The sequence below is a fragment of the Leucoraja erinacea genome, chromosome 34 (genome assembly GCF_028641065.1).
Source record: "Leucoraja erinacea ecotype New England chromosome 34, Leri_hhj_1, whole genome shotgun sequence".
Lineage (NCBI taxonomy): Eukaryota > Metazoa > Chordata > Chondrichthyes > Rajiformes > Rajidae > Leucoraja > Leucoraja erinaceus.
The window spans coordinates 13,149,997-13,166,034 of NC_073410.1; the positions used below are offsets into that span (position 1 = coordinate 13,149,997).

The following is a 16,038-nucleotide window of genomic DNA, read 5'->3' on the forward strand; positions in this document are numbered from 1 at the left end:
AATCGTGCTATTTTGGCTAGATTCAGGTTCAGATTTGCTTATTGCCATCCACGCAGGAGGCATTCAAATTCCTTGCACGCATGAAGCTCACAGAATAAACTGTGTAAATGCAGTAACAATAAACACACCAATAATACAGTGACAAAAGAGCACAATGGTGCAGGGTTGTAGTGCAGTCTGGAGTAGTGCAAATGTATTCAAGTACAATGGTAGAGTAACTGAATGAGGTAGAGCTAAGTGGTAGAGTACATGGCAGCAGTGGGTAAGAAACTGGTGTAGGATTTTGAAAGTCCATGTCTTCCTAGAGTCATAAAGTTAGAGAGTTATACAATGTGGGAAAAGGCACTTTGGCCCAATTTGCCCACACCGACCAACATGCCCTATCCACACTGATAATCACGCAGCCTGAAGAAGGGTCTCCACCCAAAACATCACCCATTCCTTCTCTCCAGAGATGCTGCCTGTCCCGCTGAGTTACTCCAGCATTTTGTGTCTATCTTCAGTGTAAATCAACATCTGCCATTTCTTCCTACACGTCGCCTATTCATGTTCTCCAGAGATGCTGCCTGACTTGCTGTTCCTTGTTTATTATTTATATCTAGTGTTGATTAGTTCACCATCAGCCTCAAATGTGTTCTGGTGCCTATGACCTTCAGAAACTCAGCGGGTGTGGCAGCATCTATGGAGCGAAGGAAATAGGCAACGTTTTGGGCCGAAACCCTTCTTCAGACTGAAATGTTGCCTGTTTCCTTCGCTCCATAGATGCTGCTGCACCCGCTGAGTTTCTCCAGCATTTTCGTCCACCTTCGATTTTCCAGCATCTGCCGTTAAATCTTGAACATCTGACCTTCATAACTTGGCCTGACCAGTCAGTATTGACACTGCCAAGCCACTTTTCAGGTCAATAATGCAGAGAACTTCCAAATGTTGCTCAACTAGGGGAAACTCTGATTCCTCCTCACCAGAAGGAGGGCAATGGATGTTATTCTAGCATTTCTATTGTCTATGTTTAACCTATGCGCTATTGTGAAAAAAGCAACGCTTTTTATTCCTGATAGAATAAACGCAAAGAAAAACTATGCTGGGTTTTGGGGGAATAGGAACACAAAGAGTATGCTTGTTGTGATGTATGTAATATAATTAGCATATAATTAGCAAATACCTAAAGGGGAAGCAGTGTAATGTATATAATGTAAATGGTGTTACCTGCCTCCAAGTTAAAGGTGGAGCAGTGTGATGTATGTAATATAATTAGCATATGTTATGTCTTGTGCGAGGGGAGACTCAAGGTGGCGTCCTGCAATAAAGTACCTTGTTAGTTTACTCCTGTATCTGAGAGTTATTTTGAGTCAGTTCCACACACCCAAATACAATACACTTTTGTCCTTGAATTAGAACCAGCACCGGCAATTTGTCCTGGATTGTCTACATCTAGGCAGGATGAACTGTTTTACTGATATTAACTTCACAATAGCACTGGGTGTTATCTTACCTGACCAATGGGATCTTATCTAAAGTGCAACATCTTTTGTGTTCATCTTGGCCAATGTTTTCATCACATGACTCATTGTAGGTCCTACAGAGGGAACCAAAAGTGAAACCTAAGGGACAGTGGAAGTAAACAAGCGTAGGATATCGGGCAATTCATTGATACAACCATGATTTGCAAGGATTCTTGAGCCAATCTGCAGCCAATACTTACAATCCACGACGGAAGTTAAAGTGCAGCACAAGGAGTGAAAGGCAGTCAGTGCAACTGGGAGAAATACATCGAAGATCTCCTCAAACACAGCAAATACAGTCTCACCTTGCCGACAGCTCTGGGCAAGAGGGAGCCATTTGAGAACCAAACCGCAATTAGGCTTTGGGAGCAGATGGTATCGCTAAGTATCACTTTTAGTTTAGTTTAGAGATACAGCGTGAAAACAGGCCCTTGAGCCCACAGAGCCCGCACCGAACAGCGACCCCCGCACATTAACACTATCCTACACACACTTGAGACAATTTTACATTTTATAGCAAGCCAATTAACCTACAAATCTGTACGTCTTTGTAGTGTGGGAGGAAACCGGAAATCTCTGAGAAAACACACGCAGGTCTTGGGGAGAACGTACAAACTCCGTACAGACAGCACCCGTAGTCAGGGTCGAACCCGGGTCTCTGCCGCTGTGAGGCAGTAGCTCTACCGCTGCGCCACCGCGCCGCCCTTGACAGCGAAGAATTTCAATCACAAATTCCTGTAAACCTATCTCCTATATCAGGGGAGAGGAAAAATTCTGGCAACCTCACTGATGCTGTAATCATCACCATCTTCAAGAAAGGGGAAAATTCGGTCTATTCTGACTATCAATGCATGTCCTACAGAGTTTGCCACAACAAACAATACAACCAAGCATCCCCTCAACCTCTGTCGACCACTGGCTATGAGCTGAAAATAGGCACAAAGTGTTGGAGAGTATCAGCGGGTCAGGCAGCATCTCTGGAGGAAAAGGATGGGTGACGTTTCGGGTCATCACTCTCCTCATTGCCTGAATCGCACTGATTCCATCTACTTGGAGGCAAAGTGGACATGATCTTTATTAAGTAACAGCTCCAAGAGAAATGCAGGGAGCAGCATGGCCTTTCAACGTCACTACAACTACTGACTCTGACAATCAGGGAGAGTAGAGAATTGGCCTCGAATATAGCTGCCTGGAGAAATTAATATCCTTCTTACATTTGCTTCACGATGGCACAGAAACTACGATCCTAATCAGTGAGTTCACGACAGATCCCATCTCAATGCCGCCTCGGACTCTCGTGAGCCCCACCGCGTGGCGCGGAGGTAACATCGGAGCGGATCCCTTGCCTGGGATCACTCCCACCGTGGCCTGCGGACCTACCATCAAGGTCTCGGGAGAGGCTAGTCGGGAGCTCCAACGCCGCAGAAGGTTCGACCAGCCCCGACGCAAGGTTTGATCGCCCGGTGCGGGGAGCTGACAACCCCCCGATGCGGGGGCTGAACGCCTCAACGTGGAGGGCCACAACGCCGCCAGCTACGGGTGTCAAGATCATCCCGTCAACGGAAGCTCGAGGCCCCGACCAAGGAAGAACACAAGGGAAGGACTTGAACTTTATTTCGCCTTCCATCACAGTGAGGAATGTGTAGGAGTCACTGTGGTGGATGTTCATGTTAAAATGTGTTTTTGAGTGATCTGTTGCTTTTAATTGTATGACTGACCTGGCCAGTGAAATTCCTCGTATGTTGCAAAACATACTTGGCCAATAAAATCTGATTCTGATTCTGGTTCTGACTTGCATTAGCACAGGTTTACAGTGTATTCATATGAACATAAGTAATAGGTGCAGGTGCTTTGCCCTTTGAAATTGCTCTTTCATTCACCAGGATCATGGCTGATTTTCCACTTCACGACCATTTTTCTGCACTAACCCCATGTCCTTTGATTCCCTTCAAGGATGTTTTGAACCTCCTTAATAAAGTGCAATATCCCCGCCTACGCCTGGAAATCCTGGCACATCCACTCAAAACGCAGAAAAAAGATTAATGGGCCTGTCCTACTTAGGCGATTCTTTCGGCGACTGCTGCAAAATTTTCAACATGTAGAACATGTTTCGGCGACAGTTTTTTCGACTTAATCAGTTTTTGCTGTCGTAGGTTGTCGCCAGGTGTCATAGGTGAATTCCATTAAAACTAGTCCTTGGCAGTCTCCTAAAGAGTCACCTAAGTGGGACAGGGCCAGAGAACCGTTTCTCAGTCTCTTCCTGGCGGGGACGCGACTATTTCTCCGAGTCGCGTCCTCGCCCCCCACCTCGCGGCCTACCAGCTGGATCGGAGCGGCCTTTCCTGCCGGGGACCGGGAACCGGACCAGGGCTGCTACAGCGGCGGCGCAGCGCTGGAGTCACCGCGGAGCGGGCGATGCCTACCTGGGTCGCCGTTGGAGCTCCGGAGCATTGGGCCGCTGCTCCAACATCGTGGAGCTCTGGTGCGGAGAGCATCCAACGCGGGCGGCGCTGAACGGCATCGTGGAGTCCTGGGACACCTTGCAGAGAGTCGCCAGCAGCAGTCTCCACCCGGCGCGGCCTGCGGACTTTGGGAGCCGCAGACTCCGGTAGGAGGGGGCCGACTCTGTGTCCACGCCGCTGAGGACGTCCCGCAGCCCCGACGTCAGACTTACAACACGCCGGCGTGCGGTCCTGGACATCGGGCCGCCCATAGCGGCAACTGCGGAGGGCACGGGGAGGCCCTGACCATGGGGAATAGTGGAGGAAGAGACTGACTTTGGTGCATTCCCACACAGTGGGGAACTTTGATTCTTTTGTGTGGGGATGCTTTATGTCAAACCCTATAGTGTGTTGTGTCCTGTTGATTTTTATTGTATGGCTGTATGGAAATTAATTTCACTGTGCCATCAGGCACATGTGACAATTAAATCTATCTTGAATCTTGAATCTTGAATCTTGAGGTTCCACACTGAGACCCTTGAGTCCATGCTTTGGGATGAGATAGGATAGAAACATAGAAACATAGAAATTAGGTGCAGGAGTAGGCCATCCGGCCCTTCGAGCCTGCACCGCCATTCAATATGATCATGGCTGATCATCCAAATCAGTATCCCGTACCTGCCATCTCTCCATACCCTCTGATCCCCTTAGCCACAAGGGCCACATCTAACTCCCTCTTAAATATAGCCAATGAACTGGCCTCCACTACCCTCAGCGGCAGAGAGTTCCAGAGATTCACCACTCTCTGTGTGAAAAAAGTTCTTCTCATCTCGGTTTTAAAGGATTTCCCCCTTATCCTTAAGCTGTGACCCCTTGTCCTGGACTTCCCCAACATCGGGAGCAATCTTCCTGCATCTAGCCTGTCCAACCCCTTAAGAATTTTGTAAGTTTCTATAAGATCCCCTCTCAATCGCCTAAATTCTAGAGAGTATAAACCAAGTCTATCCAGTCTTTCTTCATAAGGATCGCAGCATAAATAATGGATTACCACAGTCCACCCCATCGAGCCTCACTCATTGGCCTTATCAGCCATCATAGAAAACTTAGACCTGGAGTGGGATCATCTCAATCTCGAGATCTTAATCAGAAACATATGACTGAATTTCAGTGTGCAGAGGCAATATAAATATTGCCAGGAATTTTTCATCACTTAATGTCTGCTGCATGTGCTGGCTTGTCGAATACATGGAATGCCACCAATGATTTCCTATTAATCATGAGTTTGTGCAAAGTAAATGTGTTAACTAACATTCACTTACATGCTGCTTAAAAAAGTATATGCTACAGGGTGGTATTTCAAAAGTTTGTAATTGTCACATTCACTAACAACGGGGTAATGAAATTCTTACTTGAAGTAGCATACTGGGCCTGTGAACACAGTTGCCATAAATATTAGGTAGACAAAAATGCTGGAGAAACTCAGCGGGTGAGGCAGCATCTTGATGCTGCCTCACCCGCTGAGTTTCTCCAGCATTTTTGTCTACCTTCGATTTTCCAGCATCTGCAGTTCCTTCTTACCCATAGATATTATATATGATAAACAAAAAAAGAATAACAACCCGAGTATTAGTGCAAAATAAAAATACAAAGCCCTTAATGCAAACAAAGACAGTCCATAGTTCGTAGTTGAGGTTACAAGAGCCTGATGGTTGTTGGGAAGAAACTAGTGGTCACACTTTTCAGCCACCTTATACCTTCTTCCCGATGATAGAGGAGAAATGAGAGTGTGGCCTGGGTCGTTGATGATGCTGGCTGCCTTTTTGAGGCAGCGACTCCTGTGGATCCCTTCGCTGGTGGGGAGGTCAGAACTGGTGGACTGGGTAGTGTCCTTCCACTTTTTGAAGTTCCTGGGCGTTTGAGTTGCCAAACTAGACTGTGATACAACAGGTCAATAGAAACATAGAAACATAGAAATTAGGTGCAGGAGTAGGCCATTCGGCCCTTCGAGCCTGCACCGCCATTCAATATGATCATGGCTGATCATCCAACTCAGTATCCCGTACCTGCCTTCTCTCCATACCCCCTGATCCCCTTAGCCACAAGGGCCACATCTAACTCCCTCTTAAATATAGCCAATGAACTGGCCCCAACTACCCTCTGTGGCAGAGAGTTCCAGAGATTCACCACTCTCTGCGTGAAAAAAGTTCTTCTCATCTCGGTTTTAAAGGATTTCCCCCTTATCCTTAAGCTGTGACCCCTTGTCCTGGACTTCCCTAACATCGGGAACAATCTTCCAGCATCTAGCCTGTCCAACCCCTTAAGAATTTTGTAAGTTTCTATAAGATCCCCTCTCGATCTTCTAAATTCTAGAGAGTATAAACCAAGTCTATCCAGTCTTTCTTCATAAGACAGTCCTGACATCCCAGGAATCAATCTGGTGAACCATCTCTGCACTCCCTCTATGGCAATAATGTCCTTCCTCAGATTTGGAGACCAAAACTGTACGCAATACTCCAGGTGTGGTCTCACCAAGACCCTGTACAACTGCAGTAGAACCTCTCTGCTCCTATACTCAAATCCTCGATTTGATATACTCAATATACTCTTTACCTCAGGAGCTGTAGGAGTTCAAGACAGCATTCATCGACATATCGAATTTCCTCAATGTTCTAAGGAAGCAAAAGCTTTGATTGGCTTCCTTTATGACATCTATGTGCTGGGACCTGGATAGATCTTCAGAGACGCATTTGGAAGTGGAAGTTGTTTACTCTATCCGTCAATGAAATCCGTCAATGAAATTTCCACCGTCTATCCGTCAATGAAATCCATGACTTTCCCCTTTTAAAGTCAACTGGCAACTCCTTGGATAGACACAAAATGCTGGAGTAACTCATTGGGACAGGCAGCATCCTGGAATGGATGACGTTCCGGGTCGCGACCCTTCGTCAGACTCCACAAAACGCTGGAGTAACTCAGTCTGAAGAAGGGTCTTGACCCGAAATATCACCCATTCCTTCTCTCCAGAGATGCTGCCTTTCCCGCTGAGTTACTCCAGCTTTTTGTGAGTATCTTCGGTTTAAACCTAGCATCTGCAGTTCCTTCCGACACATTTAGTCAGCTGCTTGGTCTCGGTGACATTGGGAGCAAGATCTTCTAATCAGATTTTCAATCTTCTCCCTATGCTCTAAAACATATGATTACCATCTCATCATTATCCTTCCAACTACGGTGGTGTCATTGGCAAATTTACAGATGGTGATGATAAGATGTCTGGCGACACAATCATGGCTATATGGATTCTAGATCATGGAACGTAGAACAGTACAGGATAGGAAATGGACCTTTGGCCCACAATTATTGTCCTGAACATGATGTCACGTTAAACTGATCCCATCTGCCTGTACATGATCCATGTCCCTCAATTCCCTGCACATCCATGTGCCTATGCAAAAGCCTCTTAAATGCTACTGTTGTATCTGCCTCCGTAACCATCCCTGGCAGAGCATTTCAGGTCCCCACCACTAAAAATACTTGCCCCATAAATCTTCATTAAATTTCCCCCTCTCACCTTACAGGTGTGACCTCTAGTGTTAGAGATTTCCACCCCGGGAAATAAATGTTCTGGCTGTCTACCTTATTTACGCCACTCATAGTTCCACCAAGTCCACATCAACCTCTGACATTCTAGAGAAAACAATCCAAGGCTATCCAACCTCTCCTTGTAGCGGAAACCCTCTAATCCAGGCAGCATTCTGATAAATCTCTTCTGCGCCCTCTCCAAAGTCTCCAGATATTTCCTGCATGGGGCGACCAGAACTGCATGCAACACTTCAAATGCAGCCTAACCAAAGTCCTATAGAGCTGCATTGTAAACTCAACTCTGATATTCAGCCCCAAATATACCATACACCTCTTAAACACCCAATCTACTTGTGCAGCCAATCATTAGCTGAATAGTCGATATAGAGCTGCAATAATAATAAATAGGAATAGTAATCAGTAATAGTAATAGTAATAGTATGCTGCAATGCTGCTGCCCTGCTGCTGCTATACCAGGCTCCAACGACGGGTTCTTAACCACCCAATCCCTGGAGGGGGACCGCTTCTCAGGGCTCCTGCAACGGCGACTTCTCCCGCCCGAGTTGCGGGGTCGAAGAGCTCCTGGAGCGGGGCCTGACACCACTGCCCCGCGCGGCTGGAATGGCCGCGGACTCTGCGAGCGCACACCGGGGGCTCTAACACCAAGACCCGGTAAATGGCCGCGGGACAATCGCCATCGCCCAGCCGGGGGCTTTGAGACTACATCGGGGGGGGGGAGAGAGTGCAGTGGATTTATTTGGCCTAATGTTAAATGTAATTATTGTTGTGTCTGGGGTCTATTTGTGTGTAATGTATGGCTGCAGAAACGGCATTTCGTTTGGACCTCCAGGGGTCCAAATGACAATTAAATTGACTCTGATTGACTCTGACTCTGACTCTCTGACTCTGAATAGTAATAGTAGTAATAGTATTAGTATTAGTAATAATAATAATAATAATAATAATAGTCACAGTAATATTAGTAATAGTAATAGTAATAATAATAATAGTAATAATAATAATAACAATACTACTAATAATAATAGTAATAGTCATAGTAATAGCAATAGTAGCAATAGTATTAGTAATAATAATAATAATAATAATAATAATAATTTAAATTAAAAAAAAAATAATAATAATAATAATAATAATAAATACTTTATTGATCCCCTCAGGGAAATTCAGATGTCCAAAAGCCAACAACCAACAAACCCACACATTCAGAACAAAAGCAGACAAAAAATACATAAAATACAATATGGACAATGCCTGAAAGCAATAAATACTTAAAAAGACTCACTAATTAATCATTAAAAATGCAAAGCATCCCCATACAGCCTAGCGGTCAGTATTATAAAATCTAATGGCTGCAGGGGTGGAGGATCTCCTGAACCGCTCCGTTCTACAACGCAGGGAGAGCAGTCGGTTGTTGTTCCGTGTGAAACTTGGATTCCCAGATCCCTCTGCCCACCAATGCTGTTAATGGGCTTGCCATTAACTGTACACTGTCTCCTTCCATTCAATCACACAGTGCAACGCCTCACACTTGCTCAGGATAAACTCCATCTGCCAACTCTCCGGCCATTTCTGCGGCCGTTCTACATCCCCTTGTATCAGCTGACAACATTCCTCACTGTCCGCAACTCCTCCCGTTTTTCACAACATACAATTTTAATTGAAAGCCCAAATAAGGGAGTTAGATAAATTGTCAAATTTAGATTCTAAAAATGCCATCAAAACATTCGGCAAGTCTTTGCTCCATACCTGTTCTCCGGATACAGAGCACTGGTGTTGTGTTCCTTAGAAAATACATTCATAACATTCATTTAACATTAACTAGTCCGGAGGACATTCTGAGTGATCTTTTGATGTGGTCATGTCACATGTTAACAAACCAGCCTGAAAGCAGCTGAATAATCCTTTATGAAAGAGTTAATGCATCAAGGATCCCAAGTTAAACTTTCTGGAGTGAGCTACAAAGAAATTCATTTAACTATACCTTCAAGATAAAGAAAGCCTTAGGCCTCTGTGGCAGGAGGAAGTTACAATTTCACCAATGTTTGTGGTGAAATCAGGACACTATTTCTGCACAAGTTTTGTTTAGTTTAGTGTTGAGATACAGCTCGGAAACAGGCCTTTCAGCCCACCGTGTCCCTGCCCACCAACAACCCCCACACACTCACACTATCCCACACACACTAGGGACAATTTATAATTCTACCAAGCCAATTAACCTACAAACCTGCACGTCTTTGGGGTGTGGGAGGGAATCGGAGATCCCGCAGGCCGCGGGTGAGAACGTGCAAACTCAGTACAGACAAGCGCCCACAGCCAGGATCAAACCCGGGTCTGTAGCGCTGTAAGGCAGCAACTCTACCGCTGCGCCACTGTGCCATGCCATTAATGAATGATGAATGAAAATCAATAAAAACAGAAATTGCTGGATACACTCAGTGGGTCAGGCAGCATCTGTGCAAAAGGAAAGTCCACAATTTAGGTCTGGGACCCGTTATCAGAACTAGGAAAGAGACAGAAAACAAATAACTTTTCAGTAGCAGAGAGGCTAGGGATGGATGGAGAGAACTCAGGGAGCATCTTTAATACAGTAAGTCCAAATCAATCATTAAAGCACATTAAAGACATTGTGTGTCGTTTAATAGCAAGGCTGTGGGACATGCCCAGCAGATCAGAGTGTGTACAAAAAACGGAGCCATTGTGACAATAGGCAAAGAATGCTCTGTTCTGATACAGAAAAGAAAGAATGAGTTACCTGAAGCAAAGATGTCCCCAAGGATGATGGACTTGCTGTCTTACAGCATCAGAGACCCCAGTTCAATCCTGACCTCAGGTGCTATCTGTACGGAGTTTGTACATTCTCCCTGTGACCACGTGGGTTTCCTCCGGGTGCCCGGGTTTCCTCCCACATTCCAACGACATGTGACTTTGTAGGTTAATTGGATTCTGTAAATTGTCCCTGGAGTGTAGGATAGAACTAGTGAATGGGGTGATCCCTGGTCGGCACGGACTTGTTAGCCAAAGGGCTTGCTTCCTGTATCTCTAAACTAATCTAATCTAAACTATATAACCATATAACCATATAACAATTACAGCACGGAAACAGGCCATCTTGGCCCTACAAGTCGGTGCCGAACAACTTTTTTTTCCCCTTAGTCCCACCTGCCTGCACTCATACCATAACCCTCCATTCCCTTCTCATCCATATGCCTATCCAATTTATTTTGAAATGATACCAATGAACCTGCCTCCACCACTTCCACTGGAAGCTCATTCCACACAGCTACCACTCTCTGAGTAAAGAAGTTCCCCCTCATATTACCCCGAAACCTCTGTCCCTTAATTCTGAAGTCATGTCCTCTTGTTTGAACCTTCCCTATTCTCAAAGGGAAAAGCTTGTAAAGTTAAATAATTGATCATTAATTTATAATATAATTTAGAGTTTAGAAGGGTGCTATTTGCCCAGATGGAGGATGAGATGCTGTTCCTCAGGCTTGTGTTGGGCCTTGTGTCAGTGTGGGAGGCCACATACACACAGGTAAAGGGGAAGTGGGATGGGAAATTAAAGTGTTCAAGAAGGAACTGCAGATGCTGGTAAATCGAAGGTTACACAAAAATGCTGGACAAACTCAGCGGGTGCAGCAGCATCTATGGAGCGAAGGAAATAGGCAACGTTTCGGGCCGAAACCCTTCTTCAGAATTCAGAATGGGAAATTAAAGTGACAGGCACCCACTAGCTGCAGACTGAGCCCAAATCTTCAATAAAGTGATCACGGTTTCTCCAACGTTGACAAGACCACACTGTGAGCATCGAATGCTACACTAGAATGGAAGAAGTTCACTACCCATTTCCCCACCATCTATTTAGGAAAAACTGAAGCATTTACAATTTCTCTTTCGACTGATGATTCCCAACTTGCCGAGTATTTCCAGCATTTTATGTTTTTAATAACAAATATTGAGCCGGCTTTGCAGTACGATCCAATTTGATCAAAGAACTCATCAATATTTTATCAAGATGAATAAGGGTCCCATTACGAAATGTTGTCCAGCCATTCCCCTCCACAGATGCTGCCTGACACACCAAGTTCCTTCAGCAGTTTGTTTTTCCTTAAGATTCCAGTCTCCTGTTTCCCCATCAATATTTTATGCGTACTTTCCTGATAAGGGGATACTCTATATAAACCAGTCTAATCCCGCGACTCATTTTTTACATAACACAGAGGAATCCCGCCAACTCACTGGAGACCACTCTAGACAAAACCCTCCAAATTATTCAATGTACAATCCAGACTAACCCTTCTAATTTATGAGGCATATTTTCCAATTCTGTCTTTTCATTTTCTCAATGCTCGCACTTAGTCTAATACCTCCAATTCACTGAGTACACATTCCATCGACTACTTCCAAGTTATTAGACACAGGAGCAGAATTAGCCTGAAGAAGGGTCTCGACCCAAAATGTCGCACATTCCTTCTCTCCAGAGATGCTGCCTGTCCCGCTGAGCTACTCCAGCTTTTTGTGTCAATCTTCAGCAGAATTAGTTCATTTGGCCCATCAAGTCCATTCCATTTCCCTATTCTTTCCCTTCAATTTACCCTGAACATGCCCTAGATTAATTCCTACAATTTTTGCCAAACACACACTGACCAAAGCCTAGCTTTTCTTTCATCTCCAAGAATATCATATCCTGAAATGGAACGATATGGAAAAATATATTTAATCTAACAAGATACATGAAGGTGAAACCCTTGCATTCCATATTTGATATTGGGAGGTGTTGCCTTAACTTGCACTAGTAACTTCCCTTAACTTTAACTTAACCTTAACTTCCCTTAAAGGGCCTGTCCCACTTAGACCCGTCATAGGTCACCGAAAATGTTCAACATGTTGAAAATTCAGCAGCGACCAGAAAGACGCTACGACTCTTTGGGTGACTAGGAGACTACTCTCTACCATACAGGCGACATCCTGGCAACATGAAGCCTGTATGGTCGTGAGTAGTCGCCCAAAGAGTCGTACCTTGTTCTGGTCGCCGCTGGATTTTCAACATGTTGAACATTTTCGGTGACTTGTAACGACCTATGACGGGTGCCAGCAGTCGCCGAAAAAGTTGTGTATGTGGGACAGGCCCTTTACTCCCACTTCACCACACTCATTAATAGCCACTCAGTGAACCATAACTACACTGTATCAACTGGCAACACTCATAGACAATCAGACAGTAATACACACAGACACAGACAGAGACACAGACACATACACACCCGCACATCCATATGAGAGCACTTTTCATTGTCCTCCAAGCCAAGGTCACTCATTACCACTGCCTGTCACCGCAAACATGGTGGGGTCCCGTTCAGTGATACTGACTGCTCTGGAGGAAGGGAGACAATAGACAATAGGTGCAGGAGTAGGCCATAGGAGCAGCACCGCCATTCAATGTGATCATGGCTGATCATCCCCAATCAGAACGCCGTTCCTGCCTTCTCCCCATATCCCCTGACTCCACTATTTTTAACAGCCCTATCTAGCTCTCTCTTGAAAGACAAGGACCTGGTTCTGCACTGCATCTCTACACTAAACTAAACCAAGGTTAAGAATGCCAGATTATCAAAGGAAGTCCTCTGGTATGAGTTGCTTCAGTGAGGTGGGGGGTGAAGGGAAGGCCATTTTAAACTGAGATGAGAAGAAACTTTTTCACCCAGAGAGTTGTGAATGTGTGGTATTTTCTGCCACAGAAGGCAATAGAAGCCAATTCACTGGATGAATTTAGAAGAGAGTTAGATAGAGCTCCAGGGGCTAGCAGAATCAAGGGATATGGGGAGAAGGGTTACTGATTGTGGATGATCAGCCATGATCACAGTGAATGGCGGTGCTGGCTCAAAGAGCCAAATGACCTCCTCCTGCACCTATTTTTCTATATTTCTATGAAGGAAATGTAATATTTTGGCTGACTGGTGAGTGAGTCCACACTGTATAAAATGCCCCATGGGTAAATGCACCAGAGAATGTTCTGGAAGAAAGATCCTGCTAATGGCCTTTGTATGGATCTTTCAACTTTTAAAGATGAATTCCACCAGTATTGGCTGTGCAGTAAAAGATCATGCACATATTATTGCTGTGCTATTGCCTTTGTCCTTTTCATTCCAGGCTTATCAGGGAGAGAGTCCTCATTGTCCTCATATACCCGTGTCTATGGGAACTCTGGTTCAATGGTTCTTTATGATCACATGTACTTACATACAGTGAATTTTTTTTTTTCCGCATACAATTCAGTAACTTATTGGCAAACGGAACAGTGGGATTACTCAGAGGATAAAGAGTCTGTGGTGGATATGTTGCGAGAAGGACAATTTACTTCATTGTTTCCAATCTTTGCACATCAGAAATGGCAATGGGCTCAGTGAGGGGGGAACTGAAGGAAGGGGCTGCACGGTGGTACAGCAGTAGAGTTGCTGCCTTACAGTGCTTGCAGCGCCAGAGACCCGGCTGCGGAGTTTGTACCTTCTCCCTGTGACAGCGTGGCTTTTCTCCGAGATCTTCGGTTTCCTCCCACACTCCAAAGACATACGGGCTTGTAGGTTTATTGGCCATGTACAAGTGTAAATTGTCCCCAGCGTGTGCAGGATAGTGTTAATGTGCGGGGATCGCAGGTCGGTGTGGACTCGGTGGGCCGAAGGGCCTGTTTCCGTGCTGTATCTCCAAACAAAACTAAACTAAGCTGCTAAGCCTGATTATCAAAGGAAGGCCTCTGGTATCAGTGTCTTCAGTGAGGTGGGAAGTGAAGGAAACATAATATTTAGGCTTAAGAAGGAACTGCAGATGCTGGAAAATCGAAGGTAGACAAAAATGCTGGAGAAACTCAGCGGGTGCAGCAGCATCTATGGAGTGAAGGGGATAGGCGACATTTCGCCCGAAACGTTGCCTATCTCCTTCGCCCCATAGATGCTGCTGCACCCGCTGAGTTTCTCCAGCATTTTTGTGTCCCTATAATATTTAGGCTGACTGTTAAGTGGGTCCACGTTATATAAAATACCCCAAGGGATTCCAATGAAGGTTTTCGAGAGAGAATGCTCGGGAGATTGCAAGCGGGGGTGCTCTGGTTTGGTCAAACTGAAAGTACGAGATGACATGGACAAGTCTAAACATCCTGTCTTGCTGGAAGTCGGGAGGAGCCAATACCACCCTGGAGATGATACACACTGCTGCCGGCAGCTGGTGACATTTCAGCAACACTGCGGTTACTGTTTTGTTTTCTGAAGGCAGGAGCTGAGTCCATCCGTGCTATCAAAAATATATAAAAATAGAAAAATGCTGCAAACACTCAGCAAGTCAGGCAGCGTCTAACTCAGGGGTGGCCAACATTTTACATTCCGTTCGCCGATTTTTTCACGCACTAGTTCGATCCAACACACAACACTGGTACCCCCATTCAATTCTTGTAAAAATGTTACATATGTACATAGCATTTTTACATGATGTAATGATTTTTACTATAATAAAACAAGATAAACATTACTTACTTTAATGAGACTTTTGAGTCGGTTTTGATCTCGTCAAGCTTTTGATGTTGGGAGTTAAATTTGTTACATGGAGCAGCAGAGAATTCTTCAAATTTGAATCAGTCGATTGCGACTTCGTTTTGTTTTTAATCAATTTCATGGATGAAAATGCTTGTTCACATCTCTTTTCCAAAATGACAGATATAACTTTGGGCAAATTTTGTTAGTTCTGGAAATTGTTCACAGGGTATTGATCGCCAATAGTTAATCATGACAGAAGCATTTGGGACTGAGGGAAGCTCATCAAATTTCAGTTTCAATAATGACGTTGTATTCAACTCGATAAGTACCATTTGAATGTTACTTCGCATCTTCAAGATTATTTGTTCACCAAATGAAAATGGGTTTATAAATGCGAGGATGCAGTCTTCTTCTTTAGCAAAATCACGAAAATAACTTTCAAATGATTCTTGCAATAGCCTGATTTGTTCAATCTGTTCTGTAAAGTTTCAGCACACTCACTCTGCTCTTCCAAGTGTGGAAACTCCCTATTTTCTAACTGAGAGGTAAACAGTTTTAACTTACAGTCTTGAATGCACTGATATCATCTACTGAGCTAGGAAACAATTTGTTCTTGCCCTGTAGTTTCAAATTTAGATCATTGAGATAGCTGGTAACATCAACTGATAATACTAAATCAAATAGCCATTTGTTATCACATAAAAGTGCTCTCTCCTCAGGCACCTCATTCTTCTCTTCTAGAAAATTGTGAACAGTATCTTTTAGTTTCCAAAATCTACTGAGAACCAGTCCTTTAGAAAGCCAGCTCACTTTACTATGAGGACAAGATCACCACATTCCAAATCTAACATTTCACAATATTCCCTGAATTATCTTCTGTTTAATCCTCTTGCTCCAATTTTATTCCCGTATTCCACAACCAGTAACATGACATGGTGCAAATTTAAAGTTTTTCCGCACAGTGACTCTCAG

The 16,038-nt window shown here is 44.5% G+C and overlaps 1 protein-coding gene across 2 annotated transcripts in view; it reads right to left on the reverse strand.

Annotated features, from left to right (window-relative positions):
* The window catches only part of LOC129713016 (transmembrane protein 150A-like), a 61,860-nt gene that overhangs the window by 20,749 nt on the left and 25,073 nt on the right, over window positions 1-16,038 (reverse strand). Inside the window, exon 4 of one of the 2 annotated variants that reach the window (XM_055661863.1) lies at window positions 1,493-1,576. The exons of the other annotated variant lie outside the window; for it this stretch is intronic. Coding sequence (XP_055517838.1) covers window positions 1,493-1,576 — 84 coding nt within the window. The remainder of the gene's footprint in view (window positions 1-1,492; window positions 1,577-16,038) is intronic. 2 annotated transcript variants of the gene reach the window in all.